General features: G+C 45.6%; 1 protein-coding gene across 7 annotated transcripts in view; it reads right to left on the bottom strand.

Annotated features, from left to right (window-relative positions):
- Positions 1 to 17,521, bottom strand: part of KIAA2012 (KIAA2012 ortholog) — a 133,166-nt gene that overhangs the window by 85,295 nt on the left and 30,350 nt on the right. For 5 of the 7 annotated variants that reach the window (XM_027965099.3, XM_012142767.5, XM_027965098.3 and 2 more), the window contains 3 exons: positions 15,678 to 15,827; positions 12,004 to 12,174; positions 9,571 to 9,681 (listed from right to left, as the gene is read on the bottom strand). In XM_027965099.3, coding sequence (XP_027820900.2) covers positions 9,571 to 9,681; positions 12,004 to 12,174; positions 15,678 to 15,827 — 432 coding nt within the window. The remainder of the gene's footprint in view (positions 1 to 9,570; positions 9,682 to 12,003; positions 12,175 to 15,677; positions 15,828 to 17,521) is intronic. The other 2 variants (XM_004004834.6, XM_060410261.1) reach the window with 1 other exon arrangement.

The raw sequence follows: 17,521 nt of genomic DNA, 5'->3' as shown, positions 1-17,521 counted from the left end.
TGAGAAGTGTGTGTGTGTGTCTCTTTGTCAGAGAGACAAAGGTGTGAGATAACAGAAAGATAGAAACAGGGAGGAAGAAGGTCATAGAGAATCAAACACATCTGAAAGAGATTTTGAGACCTATCTAACTCCCCCGCCCCCACTCATTTCCCTATACATATTTGTATTTATATGCTTCATCATCTCATTACTGATAATACATATACCAGAGACACTGCCAGAAGAGAATGTTTGGTTTTGCTGATTTGCTAAACCATGGTGGGGCTTGGAAAAGCCTGCTCCTTGGCGCTTTCCCACCCCGTCATTGCACGCATGCAGCCACAAGCATGCACATATCCTAGGCTGAGCAGGGCAACTTGGGATTCTGAGAGGCAACACTGGAGAGAGAAAAAGCCATAATTAGTGTTAATTGTTGACCCTACAGTTCAAGAATAGATGCTCTGGAGAATGGGAAATGAGAACAAACATTAATTATTGAGTAGGGACCTTGGAGACAGGCACGCTGGATTAAAAGGAGAGAGATAAATTGCATAATGAATGTTAATTTTCCCTCAAAGAATTGAGTGGTCGGTGGTTGGAAGGGAAAAAGAGGCTAAAACAATCATGAAAGAGAAAGCTCAATGTGTGTCAGGGTGAGAGGGTGCAGGAGGGTTATACAAACACTCTCCATCACGGCTTGCCCCTTCCTCACTCACAGCTCCAGGGAATCTGCGATCAGGGCTTTCCTTAGAACTCTTGTTATTTACCACAGTCTTCTGTAGGGATGCTCAACCAGTTCCCCAAGAGCACACATGCCTCAAAACAGCCACGGTGCATGACAAGTGGAGAGGCAGTTTATTTTTACTGTGGAATTTATTTTTTATGTGTGTTGGTGGGAGTTTGACTTTAAATCAAGGAAGCTGTGGGAACTGAGGGCCACACGGGAAAGGACTGTGGTCCTGTGTGTGCCCCCGTGGGGAGACTCGGGCTCCAAGGTCTTGATTTTTGTTTTACCTTAATTATAGCACACAAGATGCATGTGCATCCCCCCCAAGCCCAAAGTAATCCTTTTAACTGAAAGTGAAAACAGAACATGGTAGTTTGAGTAGATAATTGGAGATGAGGATGTGCTAAGTCGCTTCGGTCGTGTCTGACTCTTTATAACCCCATGGACTTGTCTCTCACTAGGTGTCTCTGTCCAAGGGGATTCTCCAGGCAAGAGTACTGGAGTGGGTTGCCATGCCCGCCTCCAGGGGCTCTTCCCAACCTGGGGATCAAATCCAAGTCTTTGAAGTCTCCTGAATTAGCAGGCAGGTATTTTACCACTAGTGCCACCTGGGAGATGAGAATTGTAGCCAATTTTGTGAAGAGACTCTACACACAGGCTTGTCACTGGCTGCTCAGATTCAATGTGCCAGTGACCCTCCCCATATGCGGCTGGTGGCCCTGAGGGCCGTCGCCTTGCCACGTCTGCTATGTCTGCCCATTGCCTGCCATCCACGCCCCTGGCAGCTGCTGTCTGGATGGCTCTGTAGTCGTCTGAGCACTTGGCTTTTTCTCCTGCCTGCTGCTGGCACCCCTGTTCCTGACATCCCTCCTCAGGCATCTGTAGTTTTTTGTTGCCTAAAAAGCAGCATTTCAGCTCTTTTCTGGTGCACAAGGCCTTCCCTGGCCTGGTCTCGGCCTACCTTTCAGCCTCATATCCCTGTGTGAACCCCCTACCCCTGCCCCACAGAGCCTTCTTACAGGCCACTCATCATTTCCTGCATGGACTCTGCTTTCCTATCTCTTTGGTTCATGCTGGTCCCTCGCTGGGTCATGTCTTTCTTCTTTGTTTATCTACTTCTACCAGTTTCTTAAAGGTCAGTGCAAATGGGAATTCCTCTGCAAAAATCCTTTCTCATTCCCCAGGTTAGAATCCATCACACCTTCCACCAAGGCCCCTGCATTCTGTTGTTTAGGCCTCTGTTACAATGCTCACCTCATTCTGCCTTATGGGAGAGTCAGTTGCGTGTGAATCTGTTTTCATGTGGGCTGTGAGGTCTTTGAAGGCAGCAGCCACAGGGCCTGGTGCTGAGCCCTGGGCAGTGGGAAGAGAAGAGCACCGTTTCTGGAGCAGATGGGCCTAGGAACAATTATGCTGAGCTGTTCCCCAGGGGTGATTAATGTGCACAAGGGGGTTAACCTTGTCTTTCAGTTTCCTCACCTGTGATGTGAATGAAAATACTCCCTTCATCGGATTATTGGGATGATGGAATGAGATGACATAGATGCCTGAGGATGTCTGCTCTTGGTATTAACATCCTTTTCCATCCCTTGAACATGGTAGGCATCCTGTCCATTGATAGAGGAGTCAGGCACAATGTAATGTGTCTTTTCTGTTTTAGGTCCAATGACATTTTATATTGAAATTTTACTTAATATTTTACAAGATGTACTGTATGTATGATCTGGTTTGGTTATCACAAAGCAAAGCAAACTAGGATGGTGGGTATTGTCATAGTTGCATTATATTAGGGAATGTAGTGAATTGCTGTAGGCTCCCCAGGTGGCACAGTGGTAAAGAATCTGCCTGCCAATGCAGGAGATGCAAGAGATGTTTGTTCGATCCCTGGTTGGGAAGATCCCTGGGAGGAGCAAATGGCAACCCACTCCAGTACGCTTGCCTGGGAAATTCCATGGATGGATGAGCCTGGCGGGCTACAGTCCATGGGGTTGCAAAGACTAGGACATGACTGAGCACACACGCAAGCTGCTATAACAAAGAGGTTCAACAAGATAAACATTTTTTTTGTTTCAGATAAGAGTCCTGAGGCAGGTGGGTAGACTGGGGTGGCACTGTTCCACGAAGTTATCTGGGCATTGTGGTTCCTTATATCTTTTGGCTTCATCGTCCCCTAGAGCACTGCCCTTTTCCACATGTTTGAAGTTCCTTCACCACTACAACCAAGTCCAAGGGGAAAGAAGAGGAAGAAGAGGAGGGAGAGAAGGAGGAGGGCAGTGGTTTCTTTTTAAGGAGATGACCCAGAATTGTACGCATTACTTCTGTTCACATTTCATCGCCACACCTGTCATACCTGGCTGCAAAGGAGGCTGGGAAATGTAATTTCTAACTAGGCAGCCATGTGTTCAATTAAACTTCATGGTGAAAGTGAAGTGAATTCACTCAGTCGTGTCCAACTCTACCAGGCTCCTCTGTCCATGGAATTTTCCAGGCAAGGGTGTTGGAGTGGGTTGCCATTTCCTTCTCCAGGGAATCTTCCCAACCCAGGGATCGAACCTGGGTCTCCCACATTGCAGGCAGATGTTTTACTATCTGAGCCACCAGGGAAGCCAACTTCATGGTAGGAGATTCTAAAAATAATAGGAATAATGGAAAAATATATATTGGGGAACAGGTAAAATCTTTGCTACTCATGGTTTTAATCAATATTTATGGATAGTGTTCTGGGAGTACCTACGGTTTTCTCTGGTGTATTCAGAAGTAGATGTGGGGGAGATATCTACAGGAATTTTAAATCTCAGAGGAGAATGAAGAAAAAGAGTGAAAAAGATAAAAAAGTGAGGGAATGCCTGGCGAGAGACCCAGGTAGTGAGAATCAGCAGAACCTAAGATAGTAGCAGTCGGTGTGGGCTTTGATGGTCAGGTGAGGTGGTGTAATGAAGACGGGACTTCAGCTAGTCCTTAAAGCCTAGAAACTAGAGGCAATAAGTTTTAAGGAGAAGACCTTTGGCCTAAGTTGTTGCAGGAAGATCTTGGCTTGAACCTTAGATTTGTCACATAGAATCTGTGCGACTTTGAGCGAGTCGCCATAGCTCTCTGGGCCTCCGTTTCCCTTCCATAAAATGAGTTTTCAACTGTGGTCTCATAGTTCTAGTGACTCTGCACAGACCCCACAGCCAGGAATCATTTAGGAGGGAAAGAATTAGCTGGGCTCTGGAGAAGTTGTGGGGGTGGGCGCACAGTCAGGCCATCCTCACTTTAACCAGGCAGCCCTGCTTCTACCTGTTTTCTCTATAGGTATCCCCAGAAAAATCTGTTTGATAAAATGCATCCTCTACTTACACGCTGATGAACGTAATGCCTACATTCCCTCTCAACCCTAAGGTTCTATGAAAAACTGGGAGGGGAGTAGAATTTACAGCCTCGCAGGCCCTGAAAGAAACATATAAGTACATATGCAAAAAATAAAGAGGAATTAAGTATTCTTCAACACTTCATATTGAATTTCTTCTTAAGAAAAGAGAATTTCCAGCAGATTCAGAAAGAACTGTTATTTTTAATATTTTTCTTCTCTGGAAGGCATAAAGTGGTGATAATATCACATTTTCAGCCAAATACAAGGGAGGGGAGTCTTTGTACTTAGAGAAAGCATGAGAGGTTTCTGTCAAAGGAGAGGAGACCGCCCAGCGGTTTTCAGTGGCTCTCTGCAGGTGGCCAGCAGAGCACCGTCCAGCGTGGGCTGCTGAGGCTGCACTGGGTTCACTGCGGTGAGGCAAGGAACTCCGCTTCTCTCTGAAGTCCTAACAAACCCAGTGATCACTGCCCTGTGGTCCATGGGACAGACCCAAATTAGCCTCACACCCGGCCTCCCGGGAACTGCCCATGATTTCTGCAAGGGGAGGAGAGTATATGGGTCAGGACTCAGTAGAGAACAGAAACCACCAGGTATTTTAAGAGGAAACGAAGCTGCTACAGAAAACTTGGTGTTTCCAAAGTTGCTGCAGCAGCTGCCTCTTGATACCAAGTCTTCACCAGCTGGCTTGCCGGCAGTAAGTAGCCAAAGTGCCTCTGCCTCATTTCTGCCCTTCAAGCCTCATGCAAGTGCATCTATCTGGCAGAACCTAATTTGCCTGGAAAATCCCAGGGACTGGGGGAGCCTGGTGGGCTGCCATCTATGGGGTTGCACGGAGTTGGACACGACTGAAGCGACTTAGCAGCAGCAGCAGCAATTTGCATTCAGGGCTTCCCTGGTGGCTCAGATGGTAAAGAATCAGCCTGAAATGTGGGAGACCTGTGTGACCCCTGGGTCAGGAAGATTCCCTGCAGAAGAGAATGGCAACCCACTCCAGTATTCTTGCCTGGAGAATTCCAGGGACAGAGGAACCTGGTGAGCTACATTCCATGGAGCTGCAAAGATTCAGACATGACTGAGCGACTAACACACACACACACAATTTGCATTCAGCCTCCCTCACTGCAAAGGTTATCTGGGAAACGTGGTTTTCAGTCTGCTAGCCTCCGGAGTACAGGAAGGTGCCCTGGAAGGAACTGTTGGGTGCCAAATGACCATATCCAACCATGTTTTCCTTTATTTCAACATCTGAGATCTGCTAAATCCACCAACATGATTGCTTATTAACAAACACTGACTGGGCAAAAGGGCCTTATCACCACCCAGGTTTCCTCCACCTTCCTTTTTACATGGAGATGGAAGGATTGTGGATTCAGAACTGAGGTTTGGGAAATGAAAACAAGAACAATCATGAATTACTGAATAGCTGATATCCTGCTTTAGGATTTAGACAACAGAACTCCTTTATGGAGGGAGTCTCCTTGGGAAATGGGGTTATTTACTAACATATAGCATTATACCTGGAAAGAACCTTAGAAATCATCAGTTTAGCATTTTCCAAAGTGTGTTCCAAAAACTAGTTAGATGTGCATGACGCTTTACTCAAACAAGAAAGAATTCAATGGTCAAATAAATTTGGGAAACACTGCATATTCTCATCTTGAGGAGCCATAACCCATGTTAACATAGTAGAGGCTCCTGCAGGGAGGAATCTGCTTCACTTTGACCCACTGGTTTCCAACTTATTTAGTCTCAGAATTTTTTTTAAAAAACAGAATGCCTGCTAACCTTCTGAGGACTTGAATTTCTATGGGACATACACTGGGAGAACTGGATTGAATTCCAGTTCCTCTTTTTCCATACAGAGAAGCTGAGTGCCAAAGCAGTGAATTCATTTGCAATGATCACAGAAATCAGGGTGATAGAGCTGTGGATAAAACCCAAGACTGTGGACATTTAGTCCAGAGTTCTTTCTTCTTCTTCATGCTGTCTCATCTAATGGACTTCTCCACTTTCAAATCTCCAGGCATTTTTGCTAAAGCAATAGCTGCTAAGAGATAGGCTACTCAGGGAAAAGAACATTTTGTCAAATATCCCACCAATGTGGAAGGATCCTTTTATCCATGAGTCCCTACAACCAACCTTATAACAAAGGACAAATGGGGAGAACACAGAGAAAGTCAACCACTTTGCATATGTTTGCCTCAAATAATCAGTGTTTTGAGAGAAACTGGGATATTCTTGGACTCTTCTTTCTGTTTACCAAATTGCAGACCATCAGGACATGGCACCAGTATATAATCTATTATGAAAACAAATTATCCCCAAATCTAGTGACTTACTATATTTAGTGATATAGTAAGCCTTTATTATATCTCACACAGTTGCTATGAGAATCTAGGAAACTCTTAGGCTGTGATTCTGGTACAGTCTCTTGTGAGGCTTCAGTATAGTATCAACCAGGGGTACAGTCATCTGGAAGTTTCACTGGGGCATGACCATCTCCTCTCATGTGTAGCTCATATCTCAGAAGTCACACACCATCACTTCAGTTTATCAGAAATGAGACTCTATGTCCAGCCCACACTCAAAGGGAGGAAAATTGGACTCCCCTTTTTGAAGAAACAAGTGTCAAAGAATTTGGAGACATATTTTCAAACCACAACACCAAGAAAGAGCTGCAAGAGAGAACGATGCTAATGAAATGGCCAAAAACCAAGACATGATTTGGGGGTGAAAATCCATTTAGGACAAAAGAAAGCGTTAACTGAAAACTCTGAAAGAGATGAAGAATTTTACATTTGCATGGGGCTTGGAGTCCCATACTGAATCATGGGCACAGAGATCATTGAACTTCTTGCAATAAAGAACTCAATTAAAGATCTTCTGAAAGAAAACTTCTATTGCTGCCATTGTGACTACGGGAATAAATGAAGGACTTGAATCAAGGATAAGCAACTTGAAGTGAATATCCAATGTTTTGACTTGTATCCTTCCAAGTTAAAATTTCCTTTCTTAAGCCTTTGAATTTTCTCAGTGTAGCAATATCTCAACATGACCAAGAGGGTCAAATTCCAGCTCAAGTCTTCACATCTTTTTTTTCCTTCTTCTGAAGGTTTATACTCATTTCCCTATGCTATCTGAAAGCAAGATATCATGATCTAATTGCTTAAGAATTTATTTCCAAATAGATGTTGACAGAGTCTGAAAGTTTTAGAAAGATCAGACAGATCATATTCCCACTTTTACCCAAGGTTTTTTTTTTTTTTTTAAATTAAAAAACAACAACTACGATCTCCAAAAACTTTGTGGCACCTGGGGTATTGCGTCAATCAACATGCATTTCTTGGACATATGATAAAGATAAGTTCTCTAGGACTCTTCTAATGTATTTGGGAGCTCAAAGGAAAAACAGATGTAGATAAATGCAGTAATCAAAAAAGTGGGGTTGAGAGAGAGAAATGGACTGAGGCTACACTGGGGCAGTTCAGTGAGTTGAGGAGGATTTATTTAGGACAATATCCCAGAAATGATGAGCCTTCCTCTGGAACTTAAAATAATTCTAAATATTTGAGGGCAGTTTAGGCAAGGCTGGGAGATAAGAGAAGGGAGACTGAATGTTTGAGTCATTGGACAGATGAGAAAAGGGTGGGCCTGAATGCAGTGGGAGGTGAGATTGGAAGAGCGGGATGGGGATGGTGATCAAGATGAATTTGAATAAACAGCTGCAAAGAATTTGGTGTGGTTGGAGCAAATCCTTTGCAGGAATTGAAATTTTTTTTCCAGTATACTGCTTTTCAAAATAAAACAACAAGGCTTTCCCATTAGCAGAGACTCTTAGAGAGCTGGACCTGTTCTACGGGCGCTTGTGGGAAACGTGGGTTTAAGGGTTTCGTCCACCACCCTGGGCCCCAGCCAGTCACCATCAAGACTGCAGGCCCACCAGCCTGCAGTATATGGAGGATGGGATAGAGAGAGGCCAGCGACTGACTGACGGACTGAAGGTTCGTTTGTTCATTAGCTAGCTAGCTCACAGTGGATGTCTCTAGGTTTGAGAGGCAAGTAGGATTAAATAACACTGTTCATGGGAGTAGGACGAGTTAGTAGATTTTTTTTTTTTCCTTATGCGAGACGGTTATTGCTCAGAGCAAGTCTCGATTTATTCAGCATAGATTTCATTTCTCTCTCTCGTTCTTTCTTTCTTTTGTGTGGTAATCATTGAAAGATTTTTTCAGTAAACATTTGCTGTGACCCTGTGACACTGGTGTCAGGGACTGCGCTAAGTGCCAGGAACACCAAAATGACTGAAACAGGATATTGACAATGTGATAACACACTTCAATATGTAACTTGAAGATGTCCCCTTTTGCTTCTGGCTTTTGCTTTGCCCGAAGGAGGGCTACTTCTCTTGGAAGAGAGTGGACAAATGTGCAGCAGATGAACAGAATCGCGTTTGCGTTCCAGCTGTTGTACCAGCTGGGTGGCACTGACGCTGGCCTCCACCTGTCTAACTCCTGCTTCCTTTAGTTCAGAACCAAGTTATTTTTATGCTTATATCATGGGACAGACTAAGTCGTGATGGAAGTTCTTCAATGCTGAATTTGGAACGAATGCATTCCTGTTTCTAGAAATCCATGTATTAATACTAAGTGGCTACTTCCACAGCAACAGACACAACACATAACATGAAGTAATAATCAAGAGCTGCAGGTGGCAGAGTCCATCCCTTTATTTCAATGGGATGAGGGGCCTTGGACACAAGGAAGGACTGGACCCAAAGTCGTCTGAAAATACAGAGGACCAGCCAGGGTTACTCAAATCTCCTGCCTCTGAGCCCGTGCTCTTTTTATTGAGGCAGTCATGACATCACCCAGGAAACAAGTGCAGATTTTAATCTTCCTCATTAAGAGGCCTGATGGCTGTACGACTCATGCATACACATCATCAGGGATCCTGGGTGGTTGACACTCATCACCCTCTGACTTCAATTTTTTTTTTTTTTTCCCTTTGCAAGATGGTTATTGCTCAGAGCCAACATCCCTTTTCCAAAAAGTGAACATTGCCAGAAGGGTTTTTGGAAACTGCCTTGGTATCTGTCAGGAGCCAGATGATTTGCAGCAGTGAACCAATGCTCATAACAAGGAGACCTGATTGGATTACCAATTAGCCACCTCCACCTCTGGAGGGTGGTTGGAAAGAAGAGGAAAGATGGTGTTTAGTTTGGGCAAATACCAAGAGGGCTTTATCATCCTCATCCAGGCATCAGCACAGCACATTAGGCCTCCTCCGAGCCATTCCACAGGAACGTCTCTCTCCTGATGCAAGAGAGAACTTGTTGTGCAAACATTGGGTTATTGTGTCTGAACTACAGAAGCACCTCTGTGTCAGCGAGAGGAGAGAAACTGGCTGACTTGCGTCTGTTTTTAATGATGTCTCTGCTGCTGGGAAGTTTTGGAAGCTGCAGGTAGACTCTTCCCCCAAGGAAACAGGGCTGACCTGGGCTGTCTCATCTTACCTTCCCCTGAAGGAAGCTCCTGGGTGTGGGTGGGCCCTGGGAGGGACAGACAGATATTTTCTCCACCTGGACCTTGCAAGAAGTGTCCCGGCGTAGGGTCTCCGGATTTTTCTTGAAAATAAGCACAGGCACCGGCAGTGAGTGTTAGCACTAGAGCAGGGGAGGGAGGTCGAATGTGGCCTGCTCTCCCAAGCGGGGAGCTGCTGGTGGGTATGCTCAGGAGCTTGCCAGGGTGCAGAGCCGCCCTCTCTCTCCTGGGGTTCTCCAGAGCTGCGCCATGTTTGGGCCCCATTGTCTAAAGTCAGTGTGGGATGAATGGGGTGGGGCTGCCACTTCACTTCTAGACCGTGAAGGTCTAGAAAAGAGGGGGTCCTCTGGTTTCAGGCATCACTGCAGGGACAAGGTGAGGCTGGTGGGGGCATCTTCTGTGAAGGAAATGGAGCCCCATCCTTCAAGCATCTGTGCAGCCCAGACCCTCGGTGCAGGTATCAGAGATTCCAGCCTCTGCTTCCTGCTCTGCCATGTGCCTTTGTGTCCTACTCGGCAGCATAACTGTGCCCTGACGGTCAAATGCTGCCACTCTTAGTGACTCCAGGGGCTCCGGCCAAGGAGGAGAAGACAACTGTATTTCTCCCTGTTGCTTAGAAAGATTGAAGATATTTCTATGACTTGACTTTCCCCATTTCTAAGGCAAAGAGGTCAGGAGAAGAGCTGGCAATCAATCACAGTGGACACTTACAAGTGTGTTTTTATACACATACACTGAGGCCTGATACACATGGGAACACACACTCACACATACTTACACCGAGGTCTGCATGCACGTGTACACATACACGTAGCACACACATGCAGGTGTGTATGCACGGACAGGGACGCACAGCAACACAAGCACAGGCAAACATGCATGCCTGCTTAATCACACATACACACGTGAGCACACGAGTACATACATACACTCACATAACTATATAAGCACACACATGCCCTCAGACACACATGTGCCCTTGTCCGCACATTCATTTACACACACTCAACCTATGCCCTTGAGGCTTCCGGCTACACCTCTCTCATAGTCACGGCCCTGTTGTTTATTCTAATCAGATTCTCCTTTTGTAAGGGTGTCCGATTAGGGGTGTGTGTGTGTGTCTGTCTGTCTGTGTGTTTGGTGTGATTTGTCCTGGGCAACGAAACCTCCTAGGAATACCCTTGGTGGTGACATTATGGTACCTAAAGTTTAGGTAATTAGCTCCAAATTAAGACAGCATCATTGCCCTGCAAATATAAAAGGGAGGGAATTGTAAGAAAATGTTCCACCTTGAAACAGTTTGGAAGTCTCTTTGGTGAAAGAAAAGAGGTCGGGGGGTGGGGGGGAGACAGGATTTGATTTTGACCATTTCAGCCTTAAACAGAGAAGATGCAAGCACATAATGGGGTTATTGATCCATGTATTGAATTTATGCTTACAAGGCTTCAAATATACATGCTGGGTTTGAGGCAGGGAGAGCGAGAGCGAGCAGGGTTTGAACAGCGAGGTGTCTGTCCCTGAGTGAGTGTGGGATGGGACGAAAGTGGAGGTGCCTGTTGTTTCTTGGTGGCTCTCAGTTGCCATGTTCCTCTCTGAGTGTGAGCTTCTAGAAGCCCTGAGTGAGGCTCTACTGTTAACAGAGGCATTTTCTTCACCAAACACACTCCATCTCCTTCATCTGCTGCTCAACCTGAGAAAGTTGCCCATCCTCCGATGAGGGAGGAACAGCTGGTTGGGCTGCACTTTCTAGAAGTTTGTCGGTTCATAGGTCTTGAGCCTGGACCCTCCCTAAGGGATTTTCAGGGGTGATTTGGACTCTAAGCAGTTTTTGCTCTGTGCGCCGCCCCCACAGAAGCTGTCACTGCACTATCTCCTCCTGAGCTGTCGGCTCTTAAGGATGAGAAGTCAGTCTAAAGCACAGAGGGTGTGGTCTTGCCTGCCTCACCCTTCAGAAGAGATCTGGAGTCCTCTCTCTGTTCACAGGCCTCAGGCCCTGCCCTGGGTTGGGGAGGGTGATTCCTTCCCGGGGACTCTTCCTCTTAGCCAGGTCCCCCGGCAGGCAGGGTGATGGCTCAGTGTGGAGAATGCCCTGTAAACCCAGTAGGGAGTCTCTGTGATGAGTGCAGGGAACCGCGTCATCACGGGTGCTGCCAGGAGGGAGGGAACACAAAACAGCTTGGCAGTGCGAGCTGGTGCAGAAAACCCTTTTTAAAAATGTGTACTGACTCTTGAGGAATAAGCATGGTGAGAGTTAATCCCACTGACATGGTCGGAAACTGCTGATTTCCCTTCTTCAGTGGGGTGGCTTTCAGACAGCTTATGTGTGGCCCTGGAAGGTGATTAAAACGAGCCCAGAGTCACAGACAAGCCAAAGGGGCGCATCCGTATACCCCAGGAGTGAGTACCTTGTCCTGCTGCTGGAAGTGGCCCCCCAGCTGGTTTCTCACGTTGGGGGCCTGTGGGGCTGCTGCGGCCTGATGTCCTGGGGCTGTCTGGGCCTCTCTGGCTCTTTGGACTTTTCTTTCCTTTCCTCAGGGATGGTGATGAGGTCCCCTTCTGGGGTGGAGCAACATCCTCTTCAAAAGCAAAAGGAGAAGAAGCATGAGTGAGAATCAGGATCAGCAAGAAGCAGAGGGAACCTCTTTGCTAATCTCCGAGTGAAGGCTCCTGGTGTCTAGAATTGCTTATTCCCCACATTCTCACATTGGTCTCTCTTTTTTCCAGCCCTGCTAAGGAGCAGAGGCCAGGTATCTCCCATAGCCAAGGGGGGATTACTTTTGTCCCTTCCTTGGGGGGAACCTCTAAGAACTGGGAGGAGCCGGACAGTGGTTCTTATTCTTGTTCTGCTGATGGACTCCTGAGATAGAAGAAAGGCGAAGGAGGCTGCAAGGTCCTTCCCTAACTGGGGAGACCCAGCCTCCAAGCTCATGGGACTATTGGCTACAGAGTTTCAACCACAAAGCAATTTTCCTAAGCAGACCAGTGATCACATGGCTCCTCTGGGTCATAAAGCACACAGCAGCCCCTTCCAGATGGTAGAGGGTAACAGCAGGGACGATAACACTCCACAAAGCACATCCTGGCCTCCATCTCTCTCTTTTATTCTTTCTTAAAGTCAGCAGGGACTACTCTAGGGAGGGTGAAACCCAGGAATCTAAAAGGGATTGAGACCTTGTCTTAATCTCAGAGAGAGTGGTCTTTATTTCATGCTCAACGCACTCTTGCTGTTTATATTGAAAAGCTGGCTTCACACACAGTCTCAAAGTACCATAAGCCACTTTTTTACAAGGTGTCTTTACAATGGAGAAATCTAGCAGACACATCTTTAACCAAATAAAGAAGTTTAACATCACCTATAACGGAGCAAATTATAACAAATGGGATAAATATAAAGGGATATTTATGTCCCTTGATGTAATGCACTGGGAAGAACACATAACCAACTTAGTATACTTGTCCAAAATGTTTGATCTGAATCTAATTATGAGGAAACAGACAAACCTAAATTGAGGATAATTCTGTAAAGCAGCTTAGCCTATCCTTTTCAAAGATGTCAGTGTCATGAAAAATGAGACTGGGGAAGTGTTCTAAAGAAAAAGATGCTCAAGAGATGTGACAGTTAAATACAACGCATGATTCTGAGTTGAATCCTGGATTGATTGGGAAGAAAACAGCTATAAGAAATGTTACTGGTATAATTAGAGAAATTGGAATGTGGACTATATATTAGAAAATAGTATGACATCGATGTTAATTTTCTTGAATGTGATAATTGCACTGTGGTTATGAAGGAGAAATCCTTGCTCTTGGGAGACATATGCTGATAAGGAATGAATTGTACAAAGTCTGCAGTTAAGTCTCAGATGGCTCAGCAATAAAATAAAATATGTATGTGTGTATGAGCATATATAAAATCTGGCTTCATTTTTGATATGAGAAGTGAAACAATCCAGGGCTAGGCAAGTAAACGGGTCTGTGCAACCTCTGGACAGTGGAATAGTCTCACTTACTAGCTTTAAACACCTTTGCCTCAGGGACCCTTGGATGAGAAAGATTTCCATGGAAATCTTGCCTGTTTGAACCCCCGCATCCTTTTTTTTTTTAAATGCATCTGCTACCCAGTTGAGTTACACACTGAACTAACATATTAACTAATCAAGAGATCAGGGACTTCTTAGCCAACTTCCTTCTGGCAGGGTAGCAGATCCTCGTAGATCTAGAGGATGGACAAGTTCTAGATCCTCTGTCCCCAGTGGACACAGCAGCTCAAAACAAGTGGAGGGCTGGTGAGGTGAGCAGCACAGAAGACAAAATTCCCTGGTGTTGCCATCCATCCTGGTGGCTCAGGCTGTGCCTTGAACATTGTGGTGCACAGGGGAAGCTGCTTTCTTACCTGTCTGCTCACAGAGTGACGCTTGCCGTGTTGGGATTTTTTACAAAAAATTTCAAATTCTTTAGGATGATTAACTCTCATTTAAGAAATATGGTAAACAAGCCCCTGCCTCAAAAATCAAAGGATTTGCATTTCCCTAATAATTAGTGATGTTGAGCATCTTTTCATGTGCCTCTTAACCATCTGTGTATCTTCTTTGGGGAGATATCTATTTAAGCCTTCTGTCCAGTTTTTGATTGGGTTGTTTGCCTTTTTGATTTTGAGTTCCATGAACTGAAATAGCTAGTGGGAACCTGCTAACGTACAGGAAGCTCAGCTCCGTGCTCCGTGATGACCTAGAGGGGCAGGATGAGGGGATGGGAAGGAGGTCCGAGAGGGAGGGGATGTATGTATGCATACAGTTGATTTACTTCATTTGTACAGCAGAAACTAACACAATATTGTAAAGCAATTATACTTCATTAAAAAAATGAAGTTGAACATTAAAAATAAAGAAACTGCCTATATACTATTACTGTCTTAATATTTAAAATGACAAAATAAAATAATATATATAATAATACACAGTTAGAAAAACCGAAGGACCATTCTCAAAACTGAAGTGTGTCAAGAATGTTGTGACCTGGGTTCACTGCTTTGTTTGTTCCGAGAGGCAGTGCAGTGTGATGAGCAAGAGCACAGGTGCTGAGCCTGGAAGGCAGCTCCGAGCCCAGCGAGGCCACTTGTAATTGCGTGACCTCAGACAAGTTCCTCATCTCCCAGGGCTTCAGATTTCTGATCTGTGAAGCGAGGGTAGGACTATTGTGAGGAGCAAATGAGATGAGAGGTGTTAAAAATTGAGGAGTGTGCCTGGTACTGAGGAGCAACTTAAATATTAATGTGCCTCCTTCTATTCTGATTACCACCAGTCAGAGATCACCTAGCATCTGTGATCCAGTCATCTTGCCCTTGGGGAAGGAGGTTGTTTTCTAAAAGTGAAGAGCTTTCTAAATATGGCCCATTATTTCCAACCTATCCACACCTAAAAATATACACTTTGATATATACATAAGTTCACAGGTTCATATGATGTTTTGAAAAAAATGAAGACATTTATTGATATTATGAACTTTTAATGAATAAACACATATTCCTAAGTAGATTAGGTTAAAAAGATAGGAGAAGCTATAGAGCATGCAGTGAATGTTTAGTAATTTGGTGCTGTTTTACATCTGCGATCAGATTATATTCTTGTGTGCTAAGTCTCTTCAGTCGTGTCTGACTCTTCGCAGCCCCATGGACTGTAGCCTTCCAGGCTCCTCTGTCCATGGGATTCTCCAGGCAAGAATACTGGAGTGGGTTACTGTTTCCTTCTCCAGGGGATCTTCCTGACAGAGGGTCAAACTCACGTCTCTTATGTCTCGTGCACTGGCAGGCAGGTTCTTTACCACCAGTGACACCTGGGGAGCCCATAGAATATATTCTTAGCGGGGCTTCATTAGTTACTAGTGAGCTAGATACGACGTTGTTTTCACTATGGCACTTTGATTACGGCAGCTGCTGTCTGAGCAGAAGAACCTTTGAGTAGCTGGGGAGAAGCTTTGTCCCTTCTAGTTTCGTTTTTCGTGGCTGGGGACCCTGACATGTCTTGCCTTGTTCTCCTCTGGAGCAGGATCCTGTGGGACGCTGGAGGGAAGGAGTAGCTACCTTGAGGCGAGAGTGTGTCCCTGTCTGTGTCCACTGGGAGATGCACTCTTAACGCCCTTGACCTCCTTAGGGACACCTGCTTCAGGGGAGGTCTCCACAACGGCCCGCACTCTTCCTCTGCTTCTGGTGCTGACTCAGGGTGTGGAGCACCTAGGAGACAGACAGAAGGCCAAGTTGTGCAGACATCCGTGGGTTTTGCCAGCTGTCTCTCCTTTTTTAAAAAAAATCTGTTTTGTTTTTTTTTAATGCTTTTTATTTTATTTTTCTTAATCCACCAAGAAGGGATTGAACCCATGCTCCCAGCAGTGGAAGCACAGAGTCCTAACCACTGGCCCACCAGGAAATTCTTAAACATTCAGCCTTTAAAAAAATTTTTTTTTTGGCCACAGCATGAGGGATCTTAGTTCCCTGACCAGGGATCAAGCCTACACCTCTTACACTGGAAGCATAGAGTCTTAACCACTGGTCTGCCAGGGAAGTCCCTGTCTCTTCTCTTTTGGGGACCCATCTCTTTGTCACTCACTCCATGTGGTTTTGGGTGGTCTGTTCTCTGACTCTAGGGATGGGCATGTGACTGAAGCCTGGCTATGAGAGCATCTCATTGTCTTAGCCACAGTGATTGAGTCCAGGGAGGACACAGAGCCCAAGCCTGGCCAATCAGAGGCAATTTTGGTACTTTTTTCAAGAGCTTTTAAGAGGTATATCCATCCTACTGGGATTAACAAGCTATCATGGATTTGCAAGAGGCCATCTTTACATGGGGACAACCTACTTGAGAGGAAAGACTAACAGAGCTGAGAGACTCAGACAAATAGTGTCCAGAGGACATTTTCTGAAACCTGGATCCAGTTCAGCCTGGAGTTGGCTGATCCTTGTACTATCCAATTACATGAGCGAATACATTTCTTTTTTTTTGCTTAAGAGAGTTTGAGTTAGGCTTCTAACACTTGTTACTGAAAGAGCCCTCTCAGACGTACACAAGAAGGAAGAACTCAATGGATTCACTTTCTGTGTATTTTATTCCTGGTTTTCATTTGGCAGTGTGTTGGCAAGCTCAGTGGATCTAATAGCTTTAAGAATCTGGTGCATGATGTCCTGGTGACCTTCCTTCCAGGGTCATCATGGAAGATAACCAGGGTTCAGCTGAATCCTGCTGATAGTCCTGTCTTTACGTGCATTAAGCATGTGCTCTTAAAAATTAGAGTATAGTTGGTTTACAGTGCTGTGTTAGTTTCAGGTGTACAGCAGAGTGAATCAGTGAGCATGTCTTTTTATTCTAGTGTTTTGACTTCTGGGACTTTACTGACCCTGGGGAGACTGTCTTTCCCAGGGCTAGCCAGGCCCTTGAGACAGTAAAGGCAAGTGCAAATCTCCTATGGCAACCAACCCGTCTAGAGCCCCTCCCCCCTCTCCCCAGGCATGACCCCCTTTAAACAGCTCTTACACTTCCAGGACACTATGTTGTCCTTGTTTAGTCGCCAAGTCATGTCTGACTCTTTGCAGCCCCATGGACTGCAGCACGCCAGGCCTCCCTGTCCCTGCCAGGCCACTATCACCCTGCCTTTATGACCCCAGGGCCAGGTATCCAACAACCAGGGACAGCCCTGATGCACTGCCCAAATTATTCCAACTAGCCAATGCCAAACTTGCTTAGCCTGCTTGCCCTGCCTCGCCCATTTCTTCCTGCCAAAAATGGAATAAAAACTCTTGCTCATTCCCTGTACTGCCCCCTGCCCCCTGCCAACACACACACACACTGTGCACCCCCCGCCAGCACTTCTGCCTCCTAACTGACCCTGGTTCTTTCCATGTGGCCCTGTGGGACATGGCATGCCCTCTGCTCT

This window comes from Ovis aries, chromosome 2, assembly GCF_016772045.2.
Source record: "Ovis aries strain OAR_USU_Benz2616 breed Rambouillet chromosome 2, ARS-UI_Ramb_v3.0, whole genome shotgun sequence".
Taxonomy (NCBI): domain Eukaryota; kingdom Metazoa; phylum Chordata; class Mammalia; order Artiodactyla; family Bovidae; genus Ovis; species Ovis aries.
This window is presented reverse-complemented; position numbering and strand designations above follow the sequence as displayed.